General features: G+C 43.6%; 1 protein-coding gene across 2 annotated transcripts in view; it reads left to right on the top strand.

Annotated features, from left to right (window-relative positions):
• EXT1 (exostosin glycosyltransferase 1) overlaps window positions 1–12,212 on the top strand; it is a 178,488-nt gene extending 166,276 nt beyond the window's left edge. The window contains exons 6-11 of one of the 2 annotated variants that reach the window (XM_048286563.1): window positions 207–325; window positions 1,046–1,141; window positions 4,110–4,199; window positions 7,895–8,055; window positions 9,050–9,221; window positions 11,746–12,212. In XM_048286563.1, the coding sequence (XP_048142520.1) occupies window positions 207–325; window positions 1,046–1,141; window positions 4,110–4,199; window positions 7,895–8,055; window positions 9,050–9,221; window positions 11,746–11,931 (824 nt within the window). In that variant the 3' untranslated portion in view covers window positions 11,932–12,212. The remainder of the gene's footprint in view (window positions 1–206; window positions 326–1,045; window positions 1,142–4,109; window positions 4,200–7,894; window positions 8,056–9,049; window positions 9,222–11,745) is intronic. The other variant, XM_048286565.1, reaches the window with a different exon arrangement.
• The last annotated feature ends 14,440 nt before the right edge of the window (window positions 12,213–26,652 follow it).

Raw genomic sequence — 26,652 nt, 5'->3', positions numbered from 1 at the left:
AGTGGAAGTTAAATGCACAGAGTGGGAGTTAAAGGGAAGTGTGATCTCCTCTGAAGCATCTGGTATCTGAGATGAAGGGAGATGACCTAAAAAAACCTGGCAAGGTTTGCGTTAAATGCAGATTGTTTTTTCCATCCCCAAAGTCCTTTAATCTGTAGTAACTGGGGCGATTTTGTCTTTACTGAATGTGTATCTCTTCACTTCAGGTCTGAAGCCTCTTTCCACATTCACTGCCGTTATTCACGCAGTAACTCCCCTGGTTTCCCAATCTCAGCCTGTGCTGAAACTCCTGGTTGCTGTAGCCAAGTCCCAGTACTGTGCACAGGTAAGCAGCACTGTTTCGCTGTCAGTCACAGCAGAGACAAACCACTGTGCCAGGAGTGAGGAGCCTAGTGACTCAGCCCTGTTTCAACGCCCTGTTTTAATTCTGATGTTTCTTTCCTCTGAGATTTCTACTGTCTGTGACCTACATGCATGGGAAATAAAAATTCTGAGTATAATGGGAGTGGAATAGAGATAGTAATTAAACCCTTTGTTACATGAGACAGGTGAAATAATGAGTGCACTTTAAAGATCAGCATTGTGTGTGCTGCAAACTGCAAAAGGATGTCTATGCCTCAAAAGCAGCTACATGATCTTCCTTCCTCCCACTGTGACTCTTAATCTCATCAGTGCCAGGATTTTGGCTTCTCTAAAAAAAATCCTGGGGAGTTCAGTAGGAGCACCCTCTTGCAGCAGAGTTTCACAACGGGTTTTGCCTTTAATGAGAGCCACAGTAAATCAGTGACATCTGTATGAAGTGGCTGAGATAGAGACTTCCAAGTTCCTATCCAGCCTATATTTGCCTGAGAGGATATATATTGTAAGTAGTCAGATTGGGTGAAATTAATGTAGGAAGTGTTATTTTTATACAGATTTGTATCATTGCTTTTGATTTTGATATTCCTAACTTGAATTTAACATGTCTGTCTGGAGATCTGAGACCTTAGAGTATGGACAACGTTGCCACAAAGGTCTCTGATCGTGGTCCAATAATCTCTTTCAGATTATTGTTTTATGGAATTGTGATAAACCCCTCCCAGCCAAACACCGCTGGCCTGCCACTTCTGTGCCTGTCATAGTCATTGAAGGAGAGAGCAAGGTAGGTGGAGAGAAGCATGGTAAAAGTTGCCTGTATTCTCCAACAGGACAGAAATTTATTTTTCCAGCAGCTTTGGTGAAAGCTTTGTAGTTCCCTACAAAATGACAGCTCCTTTTTATTCCTTGGCCTTTTGTACCATCTTAGTTGCAGGTTTGTGTTTCATGCATGGGCCCTGTGCACTCAGAAACCATCAGCATGGCAATTAATGCCTTGAATCTGAGATTCACAGGTGGCACCCAGTTTTGAAATGTGACCCCAAGAGTAGATAGTGCTGACCCCATTGTCAGGGATTCCATCTCTCTGCAAGTGCATGAATGTAGGGATGCAGCTGCATTGAGTCTGGGAAGCCACATGCAAGACTTGGGTGTCAGCTGTGGACTCAAAAGCAGACTTAAAAATGAAAACTTGCCTTTGAAAAGCATCTTCTCTTACTGCCTCGTGAGGTACTGCTGCCATCAAAAAAAAGGAAGGGACAAGGGACATGGGACACCTGTGTGAGAACGAAATCACCATGTCATCTCTTGCTGTGCAACACACGTCTTATTTGTACTTTCACAAAGTCAAAATAGATGCCATCAGATGAGAAAAGAGGGGTTTTTAAAATCCACACTGAAGTGGATGATTCCTTTCCAACTGCAGGCCTGAGAGAAGCAAGACTTCGTGCTTCTAGAATCTGAAACAGATTCAAGTTGGTCCTCTCTGCAGTCTCTGTCAGCTGGATCCAGAGCTCTGTGTTGGCAAAGGGAACTTCTGGTTGCTTTGCCTGTACAATTCTATTTTGAATTTGTAATTTGGTCTTTTCCCCTTGTCACTTAGTAAGGGAAAAGAGAGCCCTGCAAGGTTAGCAGCTAAATGCTCTGGCCTTAGCTAGCTATGTAAACAGTATCAGGAGAATTCCTGCAGGGCCAAGAAAGGTTGTAGAGATTTCTGAGCCTTTTGAATGTTCTGGGTGTTTTTATTTTCTTTTTGTGAAACTTGCAGAGGTGAGATAGCAGAGAAAATCTCTGACCAGTTCTACAGTGTTTGTAGAAATTGGCCCCAGGCACTGTTCAGATTACAAATGAGTCTCCTGAGTACACAAAGGTGTGTTTATAGTGGACAGTCTCTTCCCTCTAACATCCCAACGTAAGCCAAGTGGCTACTTGTGTGGAAAGCTGTTTGTTTGGACGAAGCTTGCAGAGCCAGAGCAGCCGAGTTCAAAGGTTGCACAAAGGAACTGCTTTTCATCTCCAAACTTGGCTGAGGTCTACTGGCAGGCACCAGTACTCCATGCAGGTGATCACAGAGGTCTGCCTTTTTGTAACCTTCACTCTTCCGTTGAAATCAAATATTGTAATACCCATTTTAGAGATGGGTACTTTAGCTATAAAACAAATACCTGCCAAGTCCTGACTGTTGTACTATTTGGTCATTTTGCACAGTCTGTAAAAGATCAGGGATGAGAACATGGGTCTCCTGCTGGCCGCTTGCTCTGCTTCATCTTAGTGTAAACAAAGCAAAACCTTCAGCCCCAGCCAGATGACCTCTTCATCAGAACCCTGCCTCTCCAGACCAAGGCCATCATAGTGATGAAGGGATGCTCTCCAGACAGACACTGTGAACATCTTGGTTATGGAGACGGATCTTTCTCTGAATCAAGGCATAGATTCCAAACACTTGTTCCCAAACAGGTTGCAGAGGATGTAGAACTGACCATGTCCCCTTAGGAGGGTTGTGTCAAATTTCTCCATGTCCCTGTTTCCATACAGTGAATTCCTCTTACTGGTGTTGACTTTTGAAGTGGGTTTTTGGCGTAGTAAATTGGTAAAGAAGTCTAGTAACTAACCAACCTATTTTTCCTAGCAAATGAGGGAAACAAACTGTGTTGCATCCTTGCTATTCTTCATCAGTTCTCAAAAGGTGCTATTTACTCTGCTAAAGAAACCATACGGATTTTCATTTCTTGCTTTTATCTTTTCAATCCAGCTTTCCCATCTATTTCCTATTACTCTGAGGACTGTCCTGCCATATCTTTTAAAAGTTTATTCTGTATATAGGTTTTATGTATATAGAATGGTTTGAGTTGGAAGGGACTATAAAGACTATCTAGTGCCAACCCCCCTGCCATGGACCAAGAAGCCTTCCACTAGACCAGGTTGCTCAGAGCCCTGTGCAGCCTGGCCTTGAACACTGCCAGGGATGGGTCATCCACAGCTTCTCTGGGCAACCTGTTACAGTGCCTCACCACCCTCACAGTAAAGAATTTTTTCCTAATACCTAATCTAAACCTACTCTCTGTCAGTTTGAATCCATTCCCCCTTGTCTTGTCAATACATACTCTTATAAAACATCCCTCTCCATCTTTCTTTCAGGCTCCCTTCAGGTACTGGAAGGCCATTTAAGAATGTGACCTCTTAACATGCTACAATACCTATATAATTCTTCATGCAGATAAAAGCTCAGTTTGAGTTCTTTAGCATATTCTCCTTTTCTGATGGAGAATGTCGCACCATCCTGGTAGCATTACATCCTTCACATGCAGCCTGGGTTCCTTGGTTTCCCAGCTGTGTAACCTTACGAAGGCTGCAAAGTCCTTCTCAGTGTTGATTATCTTTGATCACACCCTGTAGGAGAGCAGAGGGGACAGTCCTAGCCACCAGGGAAAATGTCCTCCCTGGAGAAGCTGTAGGTACATCTAATTCTCAGTACAGACCAATGCAGTTTGTCACTAAATGAATGCAGCCTCCTCCAAAGAGGGAGGTCTATTCAGAAATTACTCCTCAGATAGAAGGTGTAGGCTGACTTCTGGGGTGACAAGAATGACACTCCTTCACTCTTGAGCTGAAGGGTCCTTTCCATCAGACAGAAATATGCCACGTTCTTCAGACAAGAGTAAATAAGAGTGAGGAATAAAACTGAGTATTTGCCTTGGAAATGAGTCCTTCAAGTGATTTTTATTTCCTCCCCTTCCTGCCTTGGATACCCACAGGTTATGAGCAGTCGCTTCCTACCCTACGACAACATAGTGACAGATGCAGTGCTAAGCCTGGATGAGGACACCGTGCTTTCAACCACCGAGGTAAGGGGTCTCTGTCGTTGTGGGAGTCTGCTTGGCTCCTGGGCTCAGCCTGAGCACAGCAGATATGCTCTTCTCTTGGCTTTGCCAGTGAGAAAATGTTACAAGATTTCCTGCTACACTCCTCAGATTTAACGTGTTGCACTTGTTTCAGCAACCCTGCCACTGCCTGCCGTCAGAGGAGCTTTTCGCCCTGGTTAATTGGCTCATCATTAGCATATGGTTCTTCCGTTCTCTATTATTTTAGTAACATAGCTGCAGGCGGGTGTAGGCAGCCAGGAGCAGTCAGCTTTAATATTCTGTTCTCACTTTTCTGATTGGGGTAGCTTCCCCCCCCCCCCCCATAATCAGTAGGATGTAGGTGGAAGAGGAAGGGTTGTCAGCAGCAGGGGACTGCTATCACTCCAAAAGACAGCATTGCCACCCTAGTGCAGGATTTCACTGAGGAATACTCTTTCCCCATTGTGTCAGCCCATAAAATTGGAGATCTTTGCTAGTTTAGGTGCTTGAGTGTTTGTGCCAAGAGCAAGATAGCACTAAGAAAAGAAAAATACTGTGGAAAACCAATTTTTACAACTGGGATGAGTATTGATTTCTAGAACCTCTTTCTGAGAACCACAAGGGAAACTGATGACAGTTTATATAGAGTGCAATATTTGGGAAATACATTATTAATGATGGCCAGGGAATAGCTTGAAAAACTCGATTTTCTTTTGTTTTCCCTTTTTTCCCCCCATGTTCATGGTCATTCCCCTCTCCCCACTTCACCTTAATAAAAATGCATTTCTGCCAGTGATGGGGATCTTTCACTGATGCTGCCACTACTTATATGTCAGTGAAAAAATGCGTAACATTAGTCTTCAGTCACTGCTATATACCCTAAGATGTTACTGGATTTGTTCTAAATGGATGAGACTGCAACTGCTCTTCTCCCCTGCACAGAGGTTGTGCTGTGGTTAGACTGCTCCAGAAACAGCCACAGTACCCTCTTTCGCTTCACAAGTGAAAGAAATAGTTGACATTGAATCTGTTTGATACCAGTGTTAAACCTTGGTAGTTTCTGCTAGATGAGGAAGAATACGGCTGCTGCCAAAGCACTTGTGTGCAAAGCCCTGCAGAGCCCAAGGAAACCCCAGAGCAATAAAAGGCATTTATCCTTGGGCTGGACTTCCTAAGGTTGTTGCTTAGGATGAAGAGTCCCATCTCAGCTGCCCTGGGGATCATGGTAATACCTCTAAGGGACTTCATTGCACTGAGGGCATATTTACAGCAATCCACCCTGTGGCTTCCATGAGGATTTGGGGCTTTGTTTTGTTTTAACTGGGCATCCTCCAAACTTCAGAGTAATTCAGGCTTCTGGGAAACATATGAAATAAATAGTGTTTCTCATTCAGCTTGGCTGTGTTTTACCCTAAACACTTTGAAGCACAAATACTTGTTGTTGTGTGAGACAACCTACACTTTTCTTTGTGGCTTTGTTGCTTTGCTTTGTTTTCTTTGTTGCTCCTGTGAGCAACTTGCAGCTGATCCTGTGTGTTTGTGCAGTGGGTATTTGCTCTATGAGCCCCCTGGTCCCTGTGCTGCAGACAGAACCAGCTGGCCAGCTGTTGCTAGAACCCACCTTGCAGCTCCGGCATGTCTCTGCCAAGGTGCCAGCACCAGCAGCTCTGCTTGGTGGCTCTTCATGAAGAGGTGGGGGGCCTCCCTATTGCTTCGCTTCCCCCACGGTACAGCTTACGCAAATGTGATGTGGCATTTCCTTTGAAACTATCTGCTCATGGAGGGTTGTTGTGGCACATCTTCAAGGCCCAGAAAAGGCAATTTAGAAACGTGTTCAAAGACAATCAATAATCCCATTGAGAGCAGCAGTCACCAAGCTCATCCTCCAGACTGTCCGATCTCGGCGTAGTAAAGGTTTTCCATTCTCAACAGGGCGGTGCGTAACTGTTCTGTGAGAAGAGCTGTTCCACACGCACAGAGGGGTGTGTGCGTGGGAAGTCATTAGAAACCAGCGTGGGTTGTGATGCAGAGGTTTAAGAGACTGCCAACTTGGTTGGATTTTCCTGCTGATCAGCTGAAAGTGGCAGTGCTGCTGGAAATTACATAGGATGAGATCTGAGGGGCTTTTTTAATAAAGGGAGTTTTCTCTTAGGGTGGTTGCTTTAGTGCATCTCCCTAGTGCAAGGGCAGATAGTTGAAAGCACAAGAGAGGGCACTGGGTGCAACAGCTTTATTATTTATTAAAGTTTGAGATTCTCATACTTCTCTAGAGAAAACAGATGTCGCGTTTTATGGGAAAGGCCTTTATAGGGAAAAAATCCCTCCAGTTCTTTCATGTGGTATTGATTTGGATGAGATCAGAACTATCACAACGGTAACTGGTTTGTGCACATTGTCTTTCTAGTTGGCTTCAGATTCCTTGAAACAACTTTAAAGAAAATAACCAGGCCCTGACTTTGTATTTCAGTCCATGTGCGACTCTTCTGTTTCATAAAAACACTTGCAAATGTGAGAAGTCTGACAGTAATCAACACAAAATGGGACTGTTCTCAGAGCAGCTATTCTTTATCTAACCTCTACACCCTTAACTTTGCATTCTTGGAACGCTTTTCAAACATTTTTGAGCGAAGTTTTAGGTCCCTCTGGTACTGAGGGGAACCTAATGTGCAGTGCAGAAACAAAGCCCTCTTTTTTTTTGGGTTTGACTAGGACAATTAGAATTGTGTATAACTCTTACAAAATTTCAGTCTAGCTTGAGCTCCAAAATGTAATTTGAAGGGGAGGGACTGCCAACCAATGATAAAATCTTTCCTTATGTATTTGTACCAAATTCTTTTCAAATATAATGCTGACCATCCTTTTGCAAACTACCCCGATCATCCCTTTCCTAAAAGCACCAGATTTTGTTTGGTAGGATGATGGGGTAGCAATGTTCTGTCATGTCTCAATTCTCAGAGATTTGAGTTATTAAAATAATTACAGCAAGACAATAAAAAAAAATGCCATTGGCAGCATTTGACGTGCTTGTGTGGCTCCTACAATATAAAGCATTTTTCTTAAAGTTTAGGTTCCTTATGCCATTTAACTAAATGGGAATTTTATCTTCCTCTTTATTAAGCTGTATGTTGAACCTTTTTTGGTCATATAGACAGTTTTAAAAGTATGACCAACGTGGTCTTCAGAAAGCTCAAAACAGTTGGAAAATATAAAGGGACTCCTCACTGAGTGTCTGTTTTATTCTCACTGAGCCACCTTTACCACTTAAAGCGTTTGACTGCTGATTTTCCAAACTCTGTGTCAACAGTGATAAAATGGTAGGTGCAATGCACAAAGATGTGCAAAACTTTCAGTTTCCACATGGCTATTATCCTTTGGTGTTGCATCATGGTGAAAATACATGCACCTACACCCGTTCTTTCTGTAACTTGAAAAGGTTTGATATGTAAAGGGCAAGCTTGAAAATGTTAATGTAATGCTGTGATGCTCTAGACTCCCTTTAACAGGAACCATTAAAATGTGCATAATTATAGGGCAAAATGTCAAGCAGTCAGTTTAATTTACTGATGAATACACAGAATTAATGTTTTGCAACAGTTCCAAGATTTTGAATTGCGAATTAGTGGCAAGGTAGTATTTTGTTTTGTTGACATTTGTTGAAACAGTTTCGGTATTCATTTGGCCTGTACCTTTGTCCACAGGTGGATTTTGCCTTTACAGTTTGGCAGAGCTTTCCAGAGAGGATTGTAGGGTACCCTGCGCGCAGTCACTTCTGGGACAACACTAAGGAGAGGTGGGGGTATACCTCCAAATGGACTAATGACTATTCCATGGTATTGACAGGAGCTGCTATTTACCACAAGTAAGAACCCAGAGCATCTGCTATCCTTCTTCTGTATGAAACAAAATAGTAAAGAGGGGTTGGGGGTGGGGTGTGAAGAACATTCTTCCGGGGAGGGAAAAAAATGGAAAGATAGTAAGTGGGTCTACTTTTTATGGGGTAATAATTTAAGTTCTTGGTTTAGCTCTGGGGATCTGGTAATCATTATTGCACTTGTTGGGTCTCTTTGAAGTCACTTGTGTTTTGAGGCAGTCAGACTGCTCTTTTTAACATCAGGAATTACACACTTCAAAGAGTTCCTGAATTCATTAAGCTGCTTGGCTGAATGGCCTGTAGCGTAGCAGAAAGGAGGTTACTTCCAGACCAGCTCTGAGTGTGTGTTGGCTGACAGCTGCAGACTGCAAAGTCTTCTGGCTACCCTAGAAATGTAGTACAATGGGCATGTCACAGCTCAGCATATTGCAGCATGTTGGAGAAAACCCATGTATTAGAACTTCAGCAGACCAAAATCCTCTCTACATTTAAAGAAAAAGAAAATTCTGGAGTCTCTAATCCACATCCTTGAGAAGGAGAAGACCATCCACAGGGAATGGTATAGACCCAAAGGAGAGTAATTTCAGCAATAAAAGAACAGTAGTAGGGCAGTTTTAGTAGAGTTCTTTCCAACTGAACAGTTTGGAAAGAAAATATGAAGGATGAATTCATCGGTGTTGTCTATAACATTATAGCACTGTGGGGCTCTCCTTCCTACTTGTCCATTATCTTGATGCTTAGGCCCACACTGTTTCTTTCAACCTGGTTGCAAAAAAGGCTCACGTTCTGTTTCTCCTTTCTCTGTCTTGATGAGAAACTGATTTGTTTTCCCTTCTTGTCGGAGGGTGAGACCAAAGAAAGGAATTGGTATATTGGGAGTTGAGTACAAAACTTGTGTCTCAAATGAGATAGAAATTTCCTGGAGCTTGTGATACCTGAAAGCCCAGTGACTTGTATTAATAACACTGCTGTTGGTTTCCAGATATTATCACTACCTGTACACTCATTACCTGCCTGCCAGCCTAAAGAATATGGTGGACCAACTGGCCAATTGTGAGGACATTCTAATGAATTTTTTGGTGTCAGCCGTGACAAAATTGCCTCCAATCAAAGTAACACAGAAAAAACAGTATAAGGAGACCATGATGGGACAGGTATGTAATCACAGCATGTTTCAGCAATTGGAATGTAGTAACAAGTCCACTTCTAGGTTAGGCTTACAGAGTGATACAATTCTGTCAAATATTTTTGCAGTTTTTAGTTTAGCAGAACTGTAAATAGACTTTAGATATGTTTATTATAATGAAGAAAAAGGAAAATGGCGAACATCTGTGTGTGCTGCTTCCCTTCATAATTTTCTCACTGTGTTATTCATGGTGATCCCAAGCTCCTGGAACTGATGGTTGTGGTGACTGAATTTCAGTTAAACTCTCATTTTCTAATTAAGTTTTCTATACCTAAGGCCTAGGCATGGAATGCTAGAAGCATAAATAAATTCTAGACAGATTTTCTACTTTTTATTATTATTAATTAATATAATGTACCAGGCTGTCCCTGTGCTATTTTAAATTATATAGTGTGATTCAAGCACTGACATTGAACTGTCACAACTGAGATAGTTTGTGATATGCAAGTATTTTTTCCCCACAGGGGACATTTTGTCCCACATCGCCCACTAGCAGCCATGAAATGCTTGCTTTAGGTCCTCTTCCAGCTGCTAGCTAAGCCTTTTGTCATTGCAGACGTACCTCTAGTAACAAGGATACATCGTAACGTGGGGACAGTTGTCCTACTACCCTGTGTGAGAGAACAGTGAGGGCAATAGCAAGTCCTGCAAAACCTGCAAGTCCCGAGCAGCCTCCCATCTGTGCTGCCACAGTGTCTATGCTCTCAGTGCAAACAGTACCATGATTAATATGGGGCAGGTGAAAGAAGGGGCCCTCTGTTTTCCCCTCACATTTTCTCTTGGTAACATTACTTGGATCTTTGACTGGGGAGTGGCCATGCCAGTTTGTAAACTCCATTACCTGTATGTCAATGTGCTTGCACCTGAGGTATTGGTAGCACTGGTAGCATTCAGCAATTCTCACTCATCCGGGTGCCCAAGAGACCTTCTGTGGACAGGAAGGTGCCATCCAGAACGTATCTATTGCTTCCAGTTTCAGCTTCAACTCTCCACAGGGCTGTGCTTTGGCTGTTTGGCAAAGCCTGAGCATTCATTTTTCATCTTACAGCACAGGTGACTCGAGTCAGCCATGAGCTATAACTCTCTCCTAAAGACAAGTTGTTCCTGCAGCTTTGGGAAATGTAATGGACCATGTTCATAATTCCTTGAAAGACAAATAAAAAATTAACATAACCTCAGTGTTGTGACAGAGATGAATAGTCATATGGAAATTCAGTGTTAATGGCCAAAATGTCTGCTATAATCCTGTAGCAACAAGCTTTTACTTGCTCTTTAGTGGCACTGTATACTCGGGAGGCTGTAATCAATGCACATTACAACCTACCACTTGAGCTAAACTGGACAGGCCTTGGACCAAGATCAGGTCTGGTTCCACAGTCATTTGGCAAGTCCCTGACTTTATCTGTTTCTTCATGCTTTAATATACATCCTTTGACTTCATGAATTTGTATTTGTTTTTAAAGTATAGTGGAAACTTAAGTGCTATAGAGAGATGCATGGGAAGTGGCACAAAAAACCCCTAGGTTCTCAGCATTCATACTTTATCTTAAATAATAGTTTTTTGTTCATAAATGTTCGTTAGGTACAGATAAAGAATAATAACAGCTTTAAAGCTGCTAGGGCCTTTTTTTTCCAGTGCTGCTGGGTTTCAATGGACTTCCACAGGGATTACAGCTGCCCTGAACTTTGGAAAATGAGGCCAGAATATTTTGCATGTATACAGTCGAAGACCATGGTGTTTTCCTTGGGTCAGAGTTTAATATGATACAGTGTGGGGCTCCAGTTCATTTTTTGTGTCTGTGAGACAGTGCTGTCTGATGCAGTGGCCTTGGCCAGTGGGATTCCTGGAAGCACCTTGCTTTTCACTGCAGGGCATCTACACACACGAGTAATGCCAAGCACATAAGGACTTCTACTCAGTTACAAGCTGGTTGAAATTACTTATGTATAAATTTCTGCAGATCTGATCTGCAAAATTGCAGGTTTAACCCTGAATAATTGTTTTCCTCCTACAGCTGAAGACCATGGGCAGCAGCTGGCCTGGGCTTGGGTGTTTACCTCTGCTTCAAAGCAGTGGCCTTCTTTTTTTCCTGGTGGTTTTTAAGAACTTTTATCTCTGAAATAGCTGGAGGGTTTGAAGAGAAGAGTGAGGGATAGGCTGAAGTAGAGCGCTGGCAAGATTTGGGAGGGCTGCTTGTGGGTGTTGTGCTCCACAGGCTGGCTTGTGGTTGAACTCAAGTCTCCATGTAGCCCTGCCCTCTTCTCTCTTTGGGAAGTCAGGGTTGTCCAGCTCACCACAACTGGATCTGCTGTGGGCAGGGTGTCCTTCCCCCTCTTTGAGCCCCCCGAGCAGATTCCAGCTGCCACAGAGCCACGTGCTCCTGAGCCCTGGCACGGCTGGGCACCATGGTGTCTGCCTGGCCCAGCTCCCACCTTTCCTGCCATCCTATGTGCCAAGGCCGACTCTGATCTCTGCTCTCCTCTCCTCACAGACGTCCCGGGCCTCTCGCTGGGCCGACCCTGACCACTTTGCCCAGCGGCAGAGCTGCATGAACACTTTTGCCAGCTGGTTTGGCTATATGCCGCTGATCCACTCGCAGATGAGGCTCGACCCTGTCCTCTTTAAAGACCAGGTCTCCATCCTGAGGAAGAAGTACCGAGACATTGAACGACTCTGAGGACGCTGCTGAGGGGGCCGAGCCGCCCTCGCCCGTGTGGGAGCCAGACTGTGCCGCCAACAGCGAGCGCCCACCCCCGCCAGCCACATCCCGGTGCCAGGGCCCGCTGCTCCGGACTGCGCCGAACCGCCGGCAGGCTGCTGTCGCTGAGACTAGGTCGTGTACAGTTTCATTATGGAACATTAAATAATTATTTTTGAAATGATTGCTATGCAGGTTTAAACTTTTTTAATGATCAAAAAAAACCCCTATTAAAAACAGAGTTCTTTCTTTAATCAAAATTGTGTTGGTTGTGAATATTTCAGAGCTGCCATTTCTTTCCTTTATGCATTTGATTGTCAATGCAATTTTCATTCCTTTTTCCCTGCACAGTTAAACGCTGGAATCTCACTGGGAGAAAATGCAGGTTCAGAAACAAACTGAGCACAAACAGGACAGAACTGAAGTATTAATATTTCTCATTTACTACTGACTTTTTTTCCTGTTTTCCCCAAGCCAGTAGTAGTCACTGTGGAGCCACTAAGGAGCATAACTCCTTTGGACAGCTGGAAAACTGGAGAACTGCCAAGGAACCAGATGAGAGGGTAGATCCTTCTGGTTGGAGACCCCTGTTTTAAAGGCAATCAGCCTTGCCTTGAAGGGAGAAAGGAGCATTACTGTGGAGGAGCAAACCAGTGACATGGAGCACAGGGACAAGCATGCACAGCAGGGCTGTGGAGCCACCTGTGAGTGTGTTGTGCTTGGAGAGGCACGTCCTGACTGTCCCTGCCCATGGATGGCAGAGCACCCCAGGGCAGTCAGCATGGCCGGCATGGTGGTCCTGTGGGACACCCAGAGCCTGCACAAGTCCCTGCTGCTGGCAGCGGTGCCACTTGGCAGCTAAACATCCAGATGTAGCTTTGTTCTGAGGGTAAAAGGGGTGTTGACGGAAAGCAAGAAAGTATGTTGGTGCTTGCAGTGTGCAGTGCAGGAATTTGGCCTGTAACAAACTGGCTTATTCCAAATCAAAGCATGGGCTTCTCTCTCTTTTTTTTTTTTTTTTTTTTTTTTTTTTTGGAAGTGCAACTATATAGAGAAATTCCCTCATGGAGGTCTGACACCTGAAGTAAAGTGTATGGTCAGACACGGGGTCCTGGCAGCAGTGGTGTTCCCAGGCATGCTTGGGGCAGGGTAACACACAAAAATGTGCTTCTGAAATACGAGTGCTGCTCATGCTCCAAAATGGTTTTAGCATTTGAAATACAAGTGTTTTTAAATTGAAATATTCCAGTTGTTTATTTCTTTGTAGTCCTTTGTTTATTTATGTGTTTCTTTACATTGAAGAATGAAAACAGAAGCAGTGATTCGGGTCAGGAAGATGCCATTCCAATTTGCTAAGAAAATAAGCACTTTAAAAATGTTTTGAGCTCTCACATTTTGATGAGTTGCATTTGGGGTGCTCCGTAATTATTGCCACCCCAAAAGGAGCTCCGTTAAAGTCACAGCAAGAGGGTTTAGTGCCGATGCCCAGAAGACCAGCAAGCCTTTCTATACCTCATTTCTTTGTAAGCAGGCAATCTGGTAGCAGGGATGAAGAGTAGTGACTCTTCAGTCACTACCAGTCCCATCTAGTAGGGATGAAGAGTAATTGGACCAGAATTATCACCTGTTTCATTCAGGCTCAGGCACCAATTTAATATTGCAGCTTTAAGCAACTCCCATAACCAGGGCATGCCTCAGTTTCCTCCTTTGTAAAAGTAATAGTTACTGGTTGTAGAGAGAATGCTATGAAGCCTAAATAATTTCTCTTGCTGATAAGGTCATTATCCCTAAACTGAAAGGTGCTGTAAAAGTGAAAAGTATGTGTTACTAAATGTTATATGCAACCTGACATGTAAAGACTTGCCGAGAGTGCTTTGCTTTGCATATGTATTGCAATATTTGAACAGAGCACATTGAGTTAGGGCAGGACCATCAGGTTCCTGACATTTTGTTTTAGAGTCATAGAATGATTTGGGTTGGAAGGGATCTTGAAAATCATCTAGTTCCAACCCCCCTGCCACGGGCAGGGACATCTTCCACTAGACCAGGTTTCCCAGAGCCCCATCCAGCCTGGCCTTGGATACCTCCAGTGTGTTCTGGGCAACCTGTTCCAGTGTGTCACCACCCTCACAGTAAAGAATTTCTTCCTGATATCTGATCTAAATCTACCCTCTTTCAGTTTAAAACCATTACCCCTTGTCCTATCACTACGTGCCCTTGTAAATCTGAACCAAATCTTTAAATGAATCTGCCAAAACATGTGAGACTGCAGCTAGTGACTTACACTGCTGAAAGGAAGAGGTGCCACTTTTCCCTCCATTCCTGTTGCTCTCCCAGTCCCTTACCATGCAGTCTCACCTGACACCTTCCGCCGTGGTGGTGGCCACCAGATGCTTCTGTAAGCCCATTCAACTCTCTAAACTCATGGAAAACTGTCCAGGGATTTACTGGATTTTTCTAATACCATTTTAGAGAGTTAAATCAGCATGTGGAGAGAAATATAAAGAGGCAGCAGTAGGTAGGCAGGGCCAGGGAGGGAAGGGGAGCAGGATATATTTCAATCTGTGTAGGGTGAGCTGCTAATTCACTCCCCACATATTGTAAGAATCTGAACATCGCTTCCCTGTGCTTTCAGGTCTGTGTTTGCTGATCTGCATGGGAAGGTGAAATCCAGAGTGAATGATTTTCCAGAGTGAATGGCTCAGTGACTCCCATGACAGTTTTTCTCTTGGAGATCAGGTAGCTTGTTCAAGGACTGGAATAGACCTTCTCCTTAGACTCGCTTTTTGGAGAATGTGCCAAACACTGGATGAGGTTTGCAGGGCTCATGTTTTGCTCATGTGCCATGTGCAGGTGGGTGAGCACCCATGTCCACAAGCACATCTGCACCTCTGGGAAGCAGTCACTGGTCTGTAGCCACCAAGAGGGGCCCATCCTAAAACAAGAATTACAATTCTGCTTGACTTTTAGTAAATGCTGTTTGGGGGCACATGGGTTGGAGTTTTAGTTAAAAAGGGAGTAACTAACAATTTTTGAGTGCAGTGAGTCAAGCCAAGCTTTTAAGCTGTTTGACATTCTGTTATCATCACTTTTTGGGGTGGCTGAAAGAGACTGTGCTAAAGCTCACTCAGTGTGATTTGAGGCCCCTTGTGTTTACTGATTGCTAATTAAACAAGTAACAATGGAAGGCTTAGCTCCAGAAGGGATGTGGATAGGTAGGAGCATTTCTCTTTGCCGTGTGTTACCCGGGTGTAGTTGTCTTGCTGGGAAAGAATGTCCCTCATGGCCAGTCTCGAGAGCGGCCATCGGTCTCTGTGTCCACGGCCCTGGGGCCCAGGGGAAGAGCTGGACACACCCAGCTCAGAGACTCAGTGTGCTACGCTCACTGTGGCCATCACTGACCAGTGCTCCTAAGGACAGCAAGCAAAGCCTCCTATGTTTACCTGTGTTGGACAGAGCTGTGTTGTTTCCTTAGTGAATGAAATCACTCTTTTGACATGTCCTAGGTGCAAGCTAATGGTTCTTTATTCTTTTTTTTTCTCCTCTCCCAATTCAGATGGTGCTGAAACAAGGTTCATTCCTTGTTGCTCCTTTTGTAGGTTTTTTTTAATTATTATTTTGCATTAACAGCAGGCTATGTTAGCCTTTACTTTACAGGTACTTGAATGCCTGATGACTTGACTGAGTGTTACGCATGTGGCCTTTTGTAAAGGTTACTGACCTTAATTTAATCAGGGGTGAGATGGGTGGATGAATGTGAATAGATCCATGCCATTAAAACAGAATAGAAGTAGGGATTAGAGTTTGGGAGAACTGATGAATTTTTAAGTGAATTTATTAAAGGAAAAAATAAAAAGAAACCCTTCCCCGTTATACTTTGAATGAGATCTATTGCTGGAGGAAGGTTTCATGAGAAAAACGCAACACAAAAATAGGGGCAAACATCCAAGATAGAAAGTGCCTGGCACTTTTTGCAGTCCCTCGGACCTGCACAAGATTTTATTTGCCCTCTTTCTATTTTGTGAGAATCGCTAATTATTACCATACCTTTTTCTAGATGTGAATGTTTAAGTTTTGTAATAATTTCATAGTGAACACACTGGTGTGCTAATGCATGGCTATTGAGTGCTTTGATCTTTTCCATTGGAAAACATTGTGGATTTGATCAATTTCAGGTTGCAGTTTTTCTTTTAGAGCCAATTTTGGCAAAGAAATTAATCTTTCACCAATGAGCGCCTTTTAAAATAGCTCATTTACCAAAAGATGTCGTTTGGAGAATGGAAGTCATCATTTTAAGCAATGAAAGAAAGAGCTAGATGTAGACTCAGATCTTTTAAAAATCTTTACATGCCCAATGTAAAATGTTGTGCCCTCCTCTTTCGCACTCCCCCCCTACTGAAACTAAAGGAATACTCAGTGTTTGCCATAACGTCTGTTATTGATTGACAACAATTTGTTAATTCTTCCACTTAAACATCCTCTTAAAGCAAAGGGTGGATTGGTTGTCTGCTCTTTTTTTTCCTTTTTTTTTCTTTTATTCCCGGGTGGGCTCTGATGTCTGTTCTGGAAATGTGGCCTTCAAGGGCATCAGCCTGGCAGAGCCATTTCCCTGGGCGTTAGTGGGATTTCACAGGATGGACCTGTGGTCTTCCAAGAAGGGACCTGCCCCACGCAGGGTCTTAGCTGGTGTCTGCTGGAAATAAAATTGCATCTTCCAAGATTCTGTACATCTCACCCTTGTTTAAAACTAAGTCAAGCTGGCCTTTATACCACTATTTTAAGCGTCTTCACACACATTTTTTAAGTTGGAGTTGAATTAGAGGGAGTTGAATTAGGCAGGAGTTAAACTGGGGGAGGAGGGGAGGGCATGGGGGTGGGACTCATTAGATGCTTTGAGATGCTCCCTCCCACTCTTTCACAATGTTTTTAGTGATTATTTCACAGTGGGCTAGTGACGATCCAATGGGCCTTGAGACCTTGTACATAATTCTGTATATTTATTTTGAGAGAAAATATGTATAGTGTTTGGATTATGAGAATGGAAACCTGAAATGGGAATTCCTAGGTCAGCAAATGTAAAGCAAAAAAGCAAACAAAAATACAATCTTATTTTGTATAAAATGTACATTTTTGAGAAAAATTTTCTAATGCATTACCAATGTTTTCATAGTGCTACCACATCTTTTTTAAAGTGTTTCTCCCTCTTTGTTTGACTATTGACAACATGGTGCAATTAAACCTAAAGCAAATGTGTGAGTGAGAGAAAAAGAGAGAATGAGAAATTTAAAAGCCATATAATTTGGTTTACTTCATTAACCTGTATAACATCATAGGTTTACCATCTAAGATAGGTTGTTTTTATAGATAGTGTCACCAAAGACTTTTTTTCTTCAGATTTATTTTGAAAAGTTGTTAATAAAGGACGTACATTTCTGTTGCAGTGTGTTCTTATTTTTAAGGTAGAATAACAAATCTTGCTTGGGTTCTTGAGAACGCAAATTTGGGAGCACAATTGCCGCGTTTCTCAAGTTCGGAGTAGTTAAATGGAAGGCTCTTTATCTGCTTTCTCCTCAGCCTGAACTGAGCATTGACTCTGTGTATATCCTGTGTCTCTGTTGCATTGACAGATGTGGTGGAGCATGTATGCGCAGCGTCCTAGTCCAGCAACGCTGACAGGTGTTTGGTGTCTTAGCTGAGGGCAGAACTTTCGGTCTGTGTCACTTGTGTAAAGCAGGACAGTGTCCCTGCATTGTGACACGGTCATTGGTAGGAATGGTGACTTTTAGAAGGAGTCACTGTAATGTGTAAATGCAAAAATAATCACTCCACCAGCCTGGAGGCCTTTGAAGGCTGATCCCTGCAGGCTGAGGATATATTGATTTATGACTCATGTTTATTGTCTGGGGTGTATCAGAAGCCTGTCACAGTCACCGGGGTTTGCATTCAGCCCACCTGACTCCAGATGTGCACAAAGCACTCCTCTCTCTCTGTCAGAGCTGGGCCTTGCTGTCTCCCTGCACAGCCAACAAACAGAACAAACAACTGCTGGGGATTATCCTCCTCACCTGTTCTGGACATGGGCTTTAGCGTGAGGTAAGTTGTGCCTCACGTGTGCTGGTTTCTCTCTGCTTATGGTACAAGCACATCAATTGCAGGATCTGCAGCACAGGTGCCAACATCTGGTTGGATGAATCCCACACTGGGAAAGCTCCTGATAATGCTAGTGGGCCCAGGATCATGGCCTGCATATTTGAGGACTCAGTCACTGGTTTATTGCTGTCAGAGATGCTCAGGCTGACCTCATCCCTGCTGGGGTTCAGACTGCCAGAGCACGGAGAAGTCCTTAGACTGTCAACGAAACCGATCTGCCAGTCGTGGAAGACTGATGTATCTTGGGGAGAGGTTGAAAGATGTGAGTCTGCTCTGCTCCTGGTTTTCAGTGCCACTACAGATTTCTTCAAAACAGAGCGTCCCAACAGTAACTGGTGTTTGATATTGGCTATGGGCTTTTCCCTGCCAAAAAATGAACACAAACTGTTCCCCGAAAATGATCCAACAACGGTGTTACCACTCCTTCAGCACTCAAATTCTGTGTTGTTGCTATGTTACTTATACAAAACAGCTTGGGGTGGAATTAATTTGATTAAATGCAGGTAGCTACATCTGTAGAAGCCACCAGAAGGCTGTCATCTCCACTGGAATTTAGCATGGACTGACTGGTGTAGAGCTGTAGTCTGAAACCTGACTTTCATGCTATACTTACCTTGGAGGTGGGGATTTAAATGTGGGGATGGAGTGTGTCAGGTCCACATTGGGCCTTTCCAGCTTTATTTCATCTGAAAAGGGTCCAGTTTGTGGGCTCCAGTGCAGCCCTGTGATATGAAGCAAAATGGGGTAAAGGAGAAAACTGGGATAGTCTCCTCAGAAGTGCGATGTTGACCTCAGCCAAACCCCTGCTGTCGTGGTATGCCCCTCAGCAGCCTGCACAGGCAGTGGAGATCAAATCCAAAAGCGATCAGGTGAACAGGATCCTTGGAGACTTGTGCCTGCTTCATTTCTGCTGTATAAAAATGTGGTCAGTAAAGGAAGTAAAACCTCCACTGGAGATCTCTGTGTTGACGTGTTAAGTGAGGAAATCCCCAGGCTGGTGTCAGTTTTGCCTGCTAGCCTGCCACACTGGGAATAAAAACTGTTCTTAGCTGGAATACACCAAAGCCACGTCTCTGAAGTCCCTGGGACCTTGCTTCCTTACCTGAACTGAGGATCTGCCCCAAGATATTTAGCATATAATCAGTTCAACTTTGAATGCACTCTTGAGAGCTTTTTTGAACAACCTCACTGAAGCCCATTGTGCTGTCACTTGAATGGAGGTAGATAAGAGAGTTGGCACTGATCAGCGCCTTATTTTATTTTCTTTTTTAGATGATTAGCAGAGAGAAAAGAAACAAGTGTCTGCTTTCCCTTTCTAAAGCTGTTAGCTAATCATATCCACAATGTTATCGGAGGGAAACAGATTTTACTCAAGATTTTGAGCTGTGTGAGGTGACATTCTAGGCACTGCATGATGTGGTTTATTCCACACTTCATTTCCCTGCATGACTTCCAGGGCTGTGTGCGGGTTTTATGAGCTGCCAGCTCCAGGTACTGCTAGTCCTGGGAAGCTGGATTTGCATGTCACCTGCATTTCTATTGCTCATTAAGGCTGGATGGGCACTCCATGCTGCAGTGGCTGCTCTGTGCAGCTTGAGCTTTTACCTGTCTCCTTTCTGTAATTAACTATTGTCTTGCTGGTTAGTGGTGGTGAAGCAAATTAAGGAACAGCTGTATTTATTTCCAGAAAATGCAAGTTAAAGCCATTTCTGAGATTTCACAAGAAGAATGTAGTGTTAACAGAAACTGCTGAGGTAATGGTTGCAAAAAAATAAGATACAACACTTTCTCAAAATTGCGGCAGAAATGATAATTTTGAGCCTGTATAATATTTTCCCTCAAATTCCTCCCTTCCCCTCTACACAGAATCAGGTCCCATTCACTATCACAAAACAACCACAAATCAATTGCTGTCAACTGAGAGATACATTTTGAGTTTTCTTTGTTTCTAAAATGGATCCTTGCATTAAGCATCCTGAGGTCTGTGGCAGCCCCAGGGGGGTTTTCATTTGGTAACCCTGTAGATGACTGAAAAGGTCCTATGTTCCTAGAAGGAGTTTAGGGTCTGTTAGGACATCTTCATAGAATCATAGAATGGTCCGGTTTGGGAGAGACATTAAAGATCATCTAGTTCATTTAGACCATCGTGACTTGGAGAGATACCTGCAATAACTCCAGCCAGATCTTTCAAAATGTTCCGTTTTTAATTCCACCATGGTTTGCTGTGTGGATACGAGGGTGGGTCTTTTTCTGAAAATCTGTCCCATTTTACAGTCTCATCACCTAAACCTTCTGTGGAGCTGCACAATGCAGTAGATAAGGTGTATATGACTGCCCTATACACAATATTGCTACCACTGAAGGAGCATAAGGGAGCTGGGAAGACAGTATGAAAATGGACAAATTAAGAGTACCTGAAACTGTATTTGAAAACCAAGAATTTAAAACACAGTAATGGAGGGCAGTATAGCAGGAAAAAATGGATTTTCCTCTTGCTTTGATTGGTGTAAATCCCTCTTGCTTATGTTGAAGACAATGGATTGTTTTCAGTCCAAGAAAGGCCAGAATTAGACTTTCAAAACATGAAGTTAAAATACCTTTTTATCCAGTGATGTCTTGATACTGCTAGATAACAATGCACATTCACAATGTGAACTTAGCCTTGTGAAAGGCTGCCAGAAAAATACAGTCCTCTGCTTTCCCTTAAAAAGGCAGTTAGAGTACTATGTTAATGCCAGTCAGTGACTACATTAAGATTATTTTTAATATCCAGGAAATCCTCAAGAGAAGCTAAAATAAAACATTTTTCACTTCATAATTTTCAAGGAAAATGTATACCAGTTCATTGCAATTCCTTTTCCGTCACAGCCTTAATAGAATTGTTGCTACTAGAACTAAAAGTGAGCCTAGCTCAGGAAGGTCTAAAAATTGGAAATTGTTTATGATACCGAGCAATAATGTTGTTTTCAAAATCCATAGATGATTTAAATGCAATCCCCTTAAGTATTGAAGTCTGTCTAGTTCACTCCAAAGGCAAAATAAGTCAAATGTATATTTTTGTCTCCTTGTCTTAGAGCAGGGCCACATCCTGCTTTCAGCAACATTGAAGTGAATCCAAAATTATTACAGTGTTCTTCATGCTTTCCCTGAGCCCCAAGCTGGGGTTTTATGGGAGATTAGTGACCTTCCTTAGCTGTGAGGCATTGGGGTGAGCATGGCTTGGGGTCACCTTGGGCCTGACACTTACCCTCAAAGTGGATTTGCTGTGCTCATTGTGCTCATTGTGCAATACAAATCCAAAAGTGGAGGCTAAGCCCCATCCCAGCCTCTGATGGGCTTAGCCTCCCCAAATTCCATTTTATGGCCCTAGTAACAGAATTCAAGTCTGATACATTTAGAGGGGTAATGTCAATAGTAACTGAAGTCTTGAGGAAGATGTTTTTCATGTATTGAGACCAAGGACTGGTTAATATGATTCTTGGTCCTTTGGTAGGATTCTTGTTCCTATTCCCAACTCTTCTAATGATTTATTCTGAGGTAAAAACCCATTAAACCTCTCTGCACCTCACTGTTCCTAAATAGCAAGTGGATATTCATAAATATCATCATTTTGCAATGAAGAATGTGAATTTAAGGGGTTCATTGCTAGTGCTTTCTGGTCCTCAGGTGAAACATTCAGTCTGAGTAAATTTTTATTACATCATGTAGAAGAAGCCCTGGAACAGGGATTAATAGTGGGGAGCACTGGGGGTGGCTGTTTCTGACCCCTTTTGTTGCATGTGTGGTTGTAGTTTTCACTCATTTATTCTATTTAATCTCTAAATGAAGAAAAGGTTTGGAAAAACACTATTTATGGTGAGACACAGCAATAACAATATCACAGTCGCAGCCACTTACAAAAATGGTTGAAAGTCATTAATCCTGTATAACAGAGGGGCAGACTTTTGAGGTCCAGTCTTGTAAGGCATGGCCACCCCAGCCTGTTGAGTCCCAGCTCATTACAGTTATGGATATAAACTGTCTGCAAGCCCAGCTGTTCTGGAGGTTATCCACATCCTCATGTTACACGTGTCCATGTGGTAGCAAGGGGAAAAAAAAGGCAAATCAATGCCAGGACAAGAAGAAGAGCCCAGCTTTTCCAACAGCTAGCATCTTTCTAGAACTTTTGTTGTCTTTTTTACGTCTCCACAACTCTGGCATTACATATCCCCCCGGGTGTCAGGTCAATGAGGAAATCTGAGCCTTCACATAGCCCTCGGATTTGAACTTTCTGAGGACGGCCTGCCTAGTTTGTGTGTTTGGACTGATGCCATGTGAATGAGTGAAGTCCTGCTGTATTTTGCAGCTGGCACACTTCTCCACTTATTTAATTTTCCAAGATTGCACCAATCTAAGTTTTCTTGGATTATTGGTTTAAAAAAAATAAAAAAGCAGTTGTGCTGTTTCAGTCAAACCAAACCAAGGAAATGTTCAGAATTTATGAAGGGCTGGAGCCCTGACTGCTCATCCTGACAAGACAAACTCAGTGGGAATGTGGAGTCAGTGCCAAGCTGACCTCTGGAAGGTGCTGTCAAATCCAGTGTGCTGGCAGGAAAGGGTGTGTACACGTGTGTGTGTGCGTGCAGAAATGATGGAAAAAATACTGAGGTGCCCGGACAATTTGTTTAGCATCCTGGGATTTTCTAGCAATGGCCTCTAGTGCTTTCATGTGTTAGGCATCAAATGTGATCAGCCACATGGCACAGTATGGTGAAGTAAACGCATTGGGTCACTAAAGTGCATTAAGTGCCATTTACTGCATCGATTTAATTCTGTCCCTAGTCAAACTTGTAATAACTGTCTCTCTCCCTTACTCCTGCTTTCCCTTTTCCTTTTACTGCTGAGCAGTCAATAGCATCTATTTTCTTGCCCAACAGAGTAACTCAGCCTAGCTGATAGCCTGAGCCCGCTGCCATCCATCCTGCCTTGAGCGATGCAGTCGATCAGTGCCTGTAGATACTCCAGGCTGGCAACCTGCGTGGGCTCAATGTGGGTTTGGTGAGCCTGAAAGGCCAAAGGTTTCTTTCACTGCCAAAGCATGGCAGCTCTGGTGCTAGAGAAATTCAAACCTGCCCACAATGATTTTTTTCTCTCGTAGGATACACTTTTTCTGTGGAAGCTTTCCATTAGCAGAGCAGAAGTTGTGCAGGACAAAAGATGTAAGTGTATTAATATGGTTGGGGTTGAGTCTGGAGAATGGATGTCTCTGTCAGAAGAGTTTCTCCTGCAGGAATTTGTTTATGTCATTTGCGCTATGTCCCCATTTCCCCCTGTACACTCTGTAAGTGCCGGAGCAGATTGGAGGTCAGTGCTCAGATTAATTCTCCATACAGAAAAAAGCTTTTTCTTTCTTCCTTTTTTTTCCCTCTCAAGTGCTTACACAACCTCCTTTTTTACTAGAGTGCTGACTCTTTCCTTTTTCACTTTCAATTTCCAAAACACTGGTTTAAGTGTGCTCTTTCTTGCGCTCCTTTGCAATTATGCCTTTTAATCTGCTTACAAGGTTATGCTACTTCAAATTTAAATCACATCATATTAGGGGGTTTTGCAAACCTTGTGTGAACAATGAACTTTTCATATGTAACTCCAGAACCTCCTTGAATCTAAAAGACTCTTGTTGACTCTGTGATAGAAAGTTAGCATACAAATACTCAGAAATCTAAGGCAGGTCATTTTTACCCACAGCATAATTAATTTCAATGCTCCAGCATGGGTTGGGCAGCGAGGAAGGTGCTGCTGGATAAGATTTTTTAAGCACTGGTGCTCCTGGAAGCCTCAGTTCTCTCCTCTCTTCTCCAAAACAGCCAACTTCAAAGGGGTCCCCATAAAGTATGCTACGGTGCAATTTTACACACAGAGTGCATAACTGTTTTAAACTGATTTAATTGTATTTCTGTTCAGGATCCACAGCTCCTGTCTTTGCCATCTGAAGTGTCCTCATAAAATGAGGCCGATGTGGACCCAGGAATAGGGCCAGTTCTACTGTTAAGCTCCAGCTGCTTTGTGCCAATTTACTGACAAACAGTTGTAAACCCAGTTTTGCTGGGTTTATATTTACTCTGCTGCATCAGAGTGGCCCTCAGCAGCTGGGGCACTGCAGAAAATGGGGACCTCAATGTTTAATATCTACTGTGTGTCCTCTCTCAGGGGTGTGGATCTTGCCCTTGCAAGGAGCTGTATAGCACATGTCTTTCCTCTATAGCTGTTGTAATCATATATTCAGTAAAGGCATCTGGAAGTGTCCCACTAGGGCAGCAATACACTGTAGCTTTGCTATTGACAGGAATGTAGGCCTGAGATTTCCCTCACTAGGTGTCTAGTGTATTTAAAACTCTTAAGGGAAAGAAAGGGACACCCTAATTAATAATGCTGAACGTACTGATGAAAACATAAAGTTACCACTGGACCAGCTGAAGAGTGAGGATCACCCAAGAGCTGGCTGTGTCTTTAGTGAATCGGGGTTGTGAGATAAGCCCAGTCTGGACCATGGCCTTGGCAGCAGAGCCTGATGAGGCAGTGGCACTCTCATGGGGCTGCTGTGTACTTTGGGAAGCCAGATCTGTTTCCCAGCTACTTCAGAGGGGCTTTCTGTGCAGACACAGGAGGAGGAGGAAAAGGTAGGGACAAAGGCACCTCACCTTCCAGGGAAGCTGTCAGGTGAGAGCTAAGGGAAAGGAGACTTCCAAACTTTGGCTTCCCATTACCACACTCACTGCCCCACTGCAGAGCCTATTTCTTTGTCTGCTTCTTCCTCTTCACTCTTTTTTTTTTTTTTAAGAGGTTCACATTTTATGACTAATTAACAATTCATTTGGCTAGAGAGTAAGTGAACAGAAAGATGTCGTAGAACATACGGAGGAACACACTGTGCTTGGTCCCTGCAGATCTGAACTGAGAAGCAAGGTCCAGGAGTAATCAGTTTATTAGCAGAATAGGCTGGAAATAAACTTCGGAAGAGGAAGAGATGAGAGAGGGGAACTGAGTTCCACGTCATTTCTCCCTGAAAATTGCAGACAAGGTGAAAAAAAGCCCTAAAGAATCATTAAAAAGTTATGAGAGCAATCAGGGGAAGTGGCAATGGTTTCCAAACTGAGACGGAAAGGGAAGACAAATTGGGACAGATTTTTTGTGAAGCGCAAAAGCATCAAAATTATATTTCACAGAATCACAGAATCAAGTAGGTTGGAAATGACCTTTGAGGTCATCGAGTCCAACCTATGACCTAACACAACCTTGTCAACTAGACCATGAACCTAAGTCTCACATCCAGTCTTTTCTTAAACACCTCCAGGGACAGTGACTCCACCACCTCCTGGGCAGCCCATTCCAATGCCCCATCACCCTTTCTGTGAATAACTTCTTCCTGATACCCAGCCTAAACCTCCCCTGGCACAGCTTAAGACTCTGGATGTAGCCATGAGAGAACAGTGGGTGTTCTGTCCTGGGGGATTTCAGGGACTAGAGGGAGACAAACTCACAACCTGCTGGTGGAGGTGAGAGGGGTGTGAGAATGAAGTGAGCTGGAGCAGAAGGTCACTTGTTATTTGTTTCATTACTTTTGCAAGAAATTCCTGGAGAAAAAAGCTGTATGGGACAAGCTGAAGATTTGAAGAGTGGAAGAAAAATGTCTGCCTGAGTCTGGGTTGGGTCATATCAGAAACTGGTTGTTTAGCAAAGGCAGCAGATAAAAGCTGTCTCTGAGGCACAGAAATTTGACTGGCTCATGTGATTTCCACTATCAGTATTCTGTAACCTGCTAATAAAGACATCAAGTCTTGCTGCTGCACTAAGGCATGCGGGCCCCAGACCCATGACTTCAGTGTTTGGTCCAAAGAAAGGGAATGGAGGGTACAGAGGAGAACAGGGAGAGCTTGCATATACCCTGGACTGGAAATGGGGGAAGTCCAGGAAATTACTCCAGCTATGGAGCTGGAACAGCACAGGGTCTGTTCTTCAGGCCTGAGGCTGAGTGTCGCAGCCTGGCTTGCATCCACTCACCTCTATTTTTTCCCTTCCCTCTCTTTCCACCCTCAAATCCAATATGCATGTGGTCAGATGCTGGTGGGGACAGTTCCTAGCCTGTGCCATCCCTAAAATGGGGTGTGGGTGAGGTCTGGGGGACAAAGAGCTGGCACAGGCCAGACCTACACCAGTCTGTCAGTGGGCAGGAGTACAGGCAGCTGGGTGCTCTGACCCTGCAGAAACACTGCCACGATGTTCAGGGACTAAGACAGGGGATCTAGAACACAAAGCCAATGCTTGGTGATGCCTAAGGTGCTTGAACAGTCAGGAAAACCACCAGGGCAGAGTACATATTGTACAGATGGCTTAGTGCAGTTCTTTGATTTGGTAGATCCTGATTTCACTTTTTTTGTGTTGGTGGCATCGGCCAAGGTCAAGAAGTATTTCCATGCCCGCAGGAGAAGAGGTTCTCCCTGAGGTGCTGTGGCTGCTGGGTCCCTGTCCTTCCTTCTTCTTCCACTCACAGCTGCTACCTCCTGGGTTGGGAAT

Source organism: Corvus hawaiiensis, chromosome 26 (assembly GCF_020740725.1).
Source record: "Corvus hawaiiensis isolate bCorHaw1 chromosome 26, bCorHaw1.pri.cur, whole genome shotgun sequence".
NCBI lineage: Eukaryota > Metazoa > Chordata > Aves > Passeriformes > Corvidae > Corvus > Corvus hawaiiensis.
Note: the sequence above shows the minus strand (reverse complement) of the source record. Positions and strands in the feature narration are given on the sequence as shown.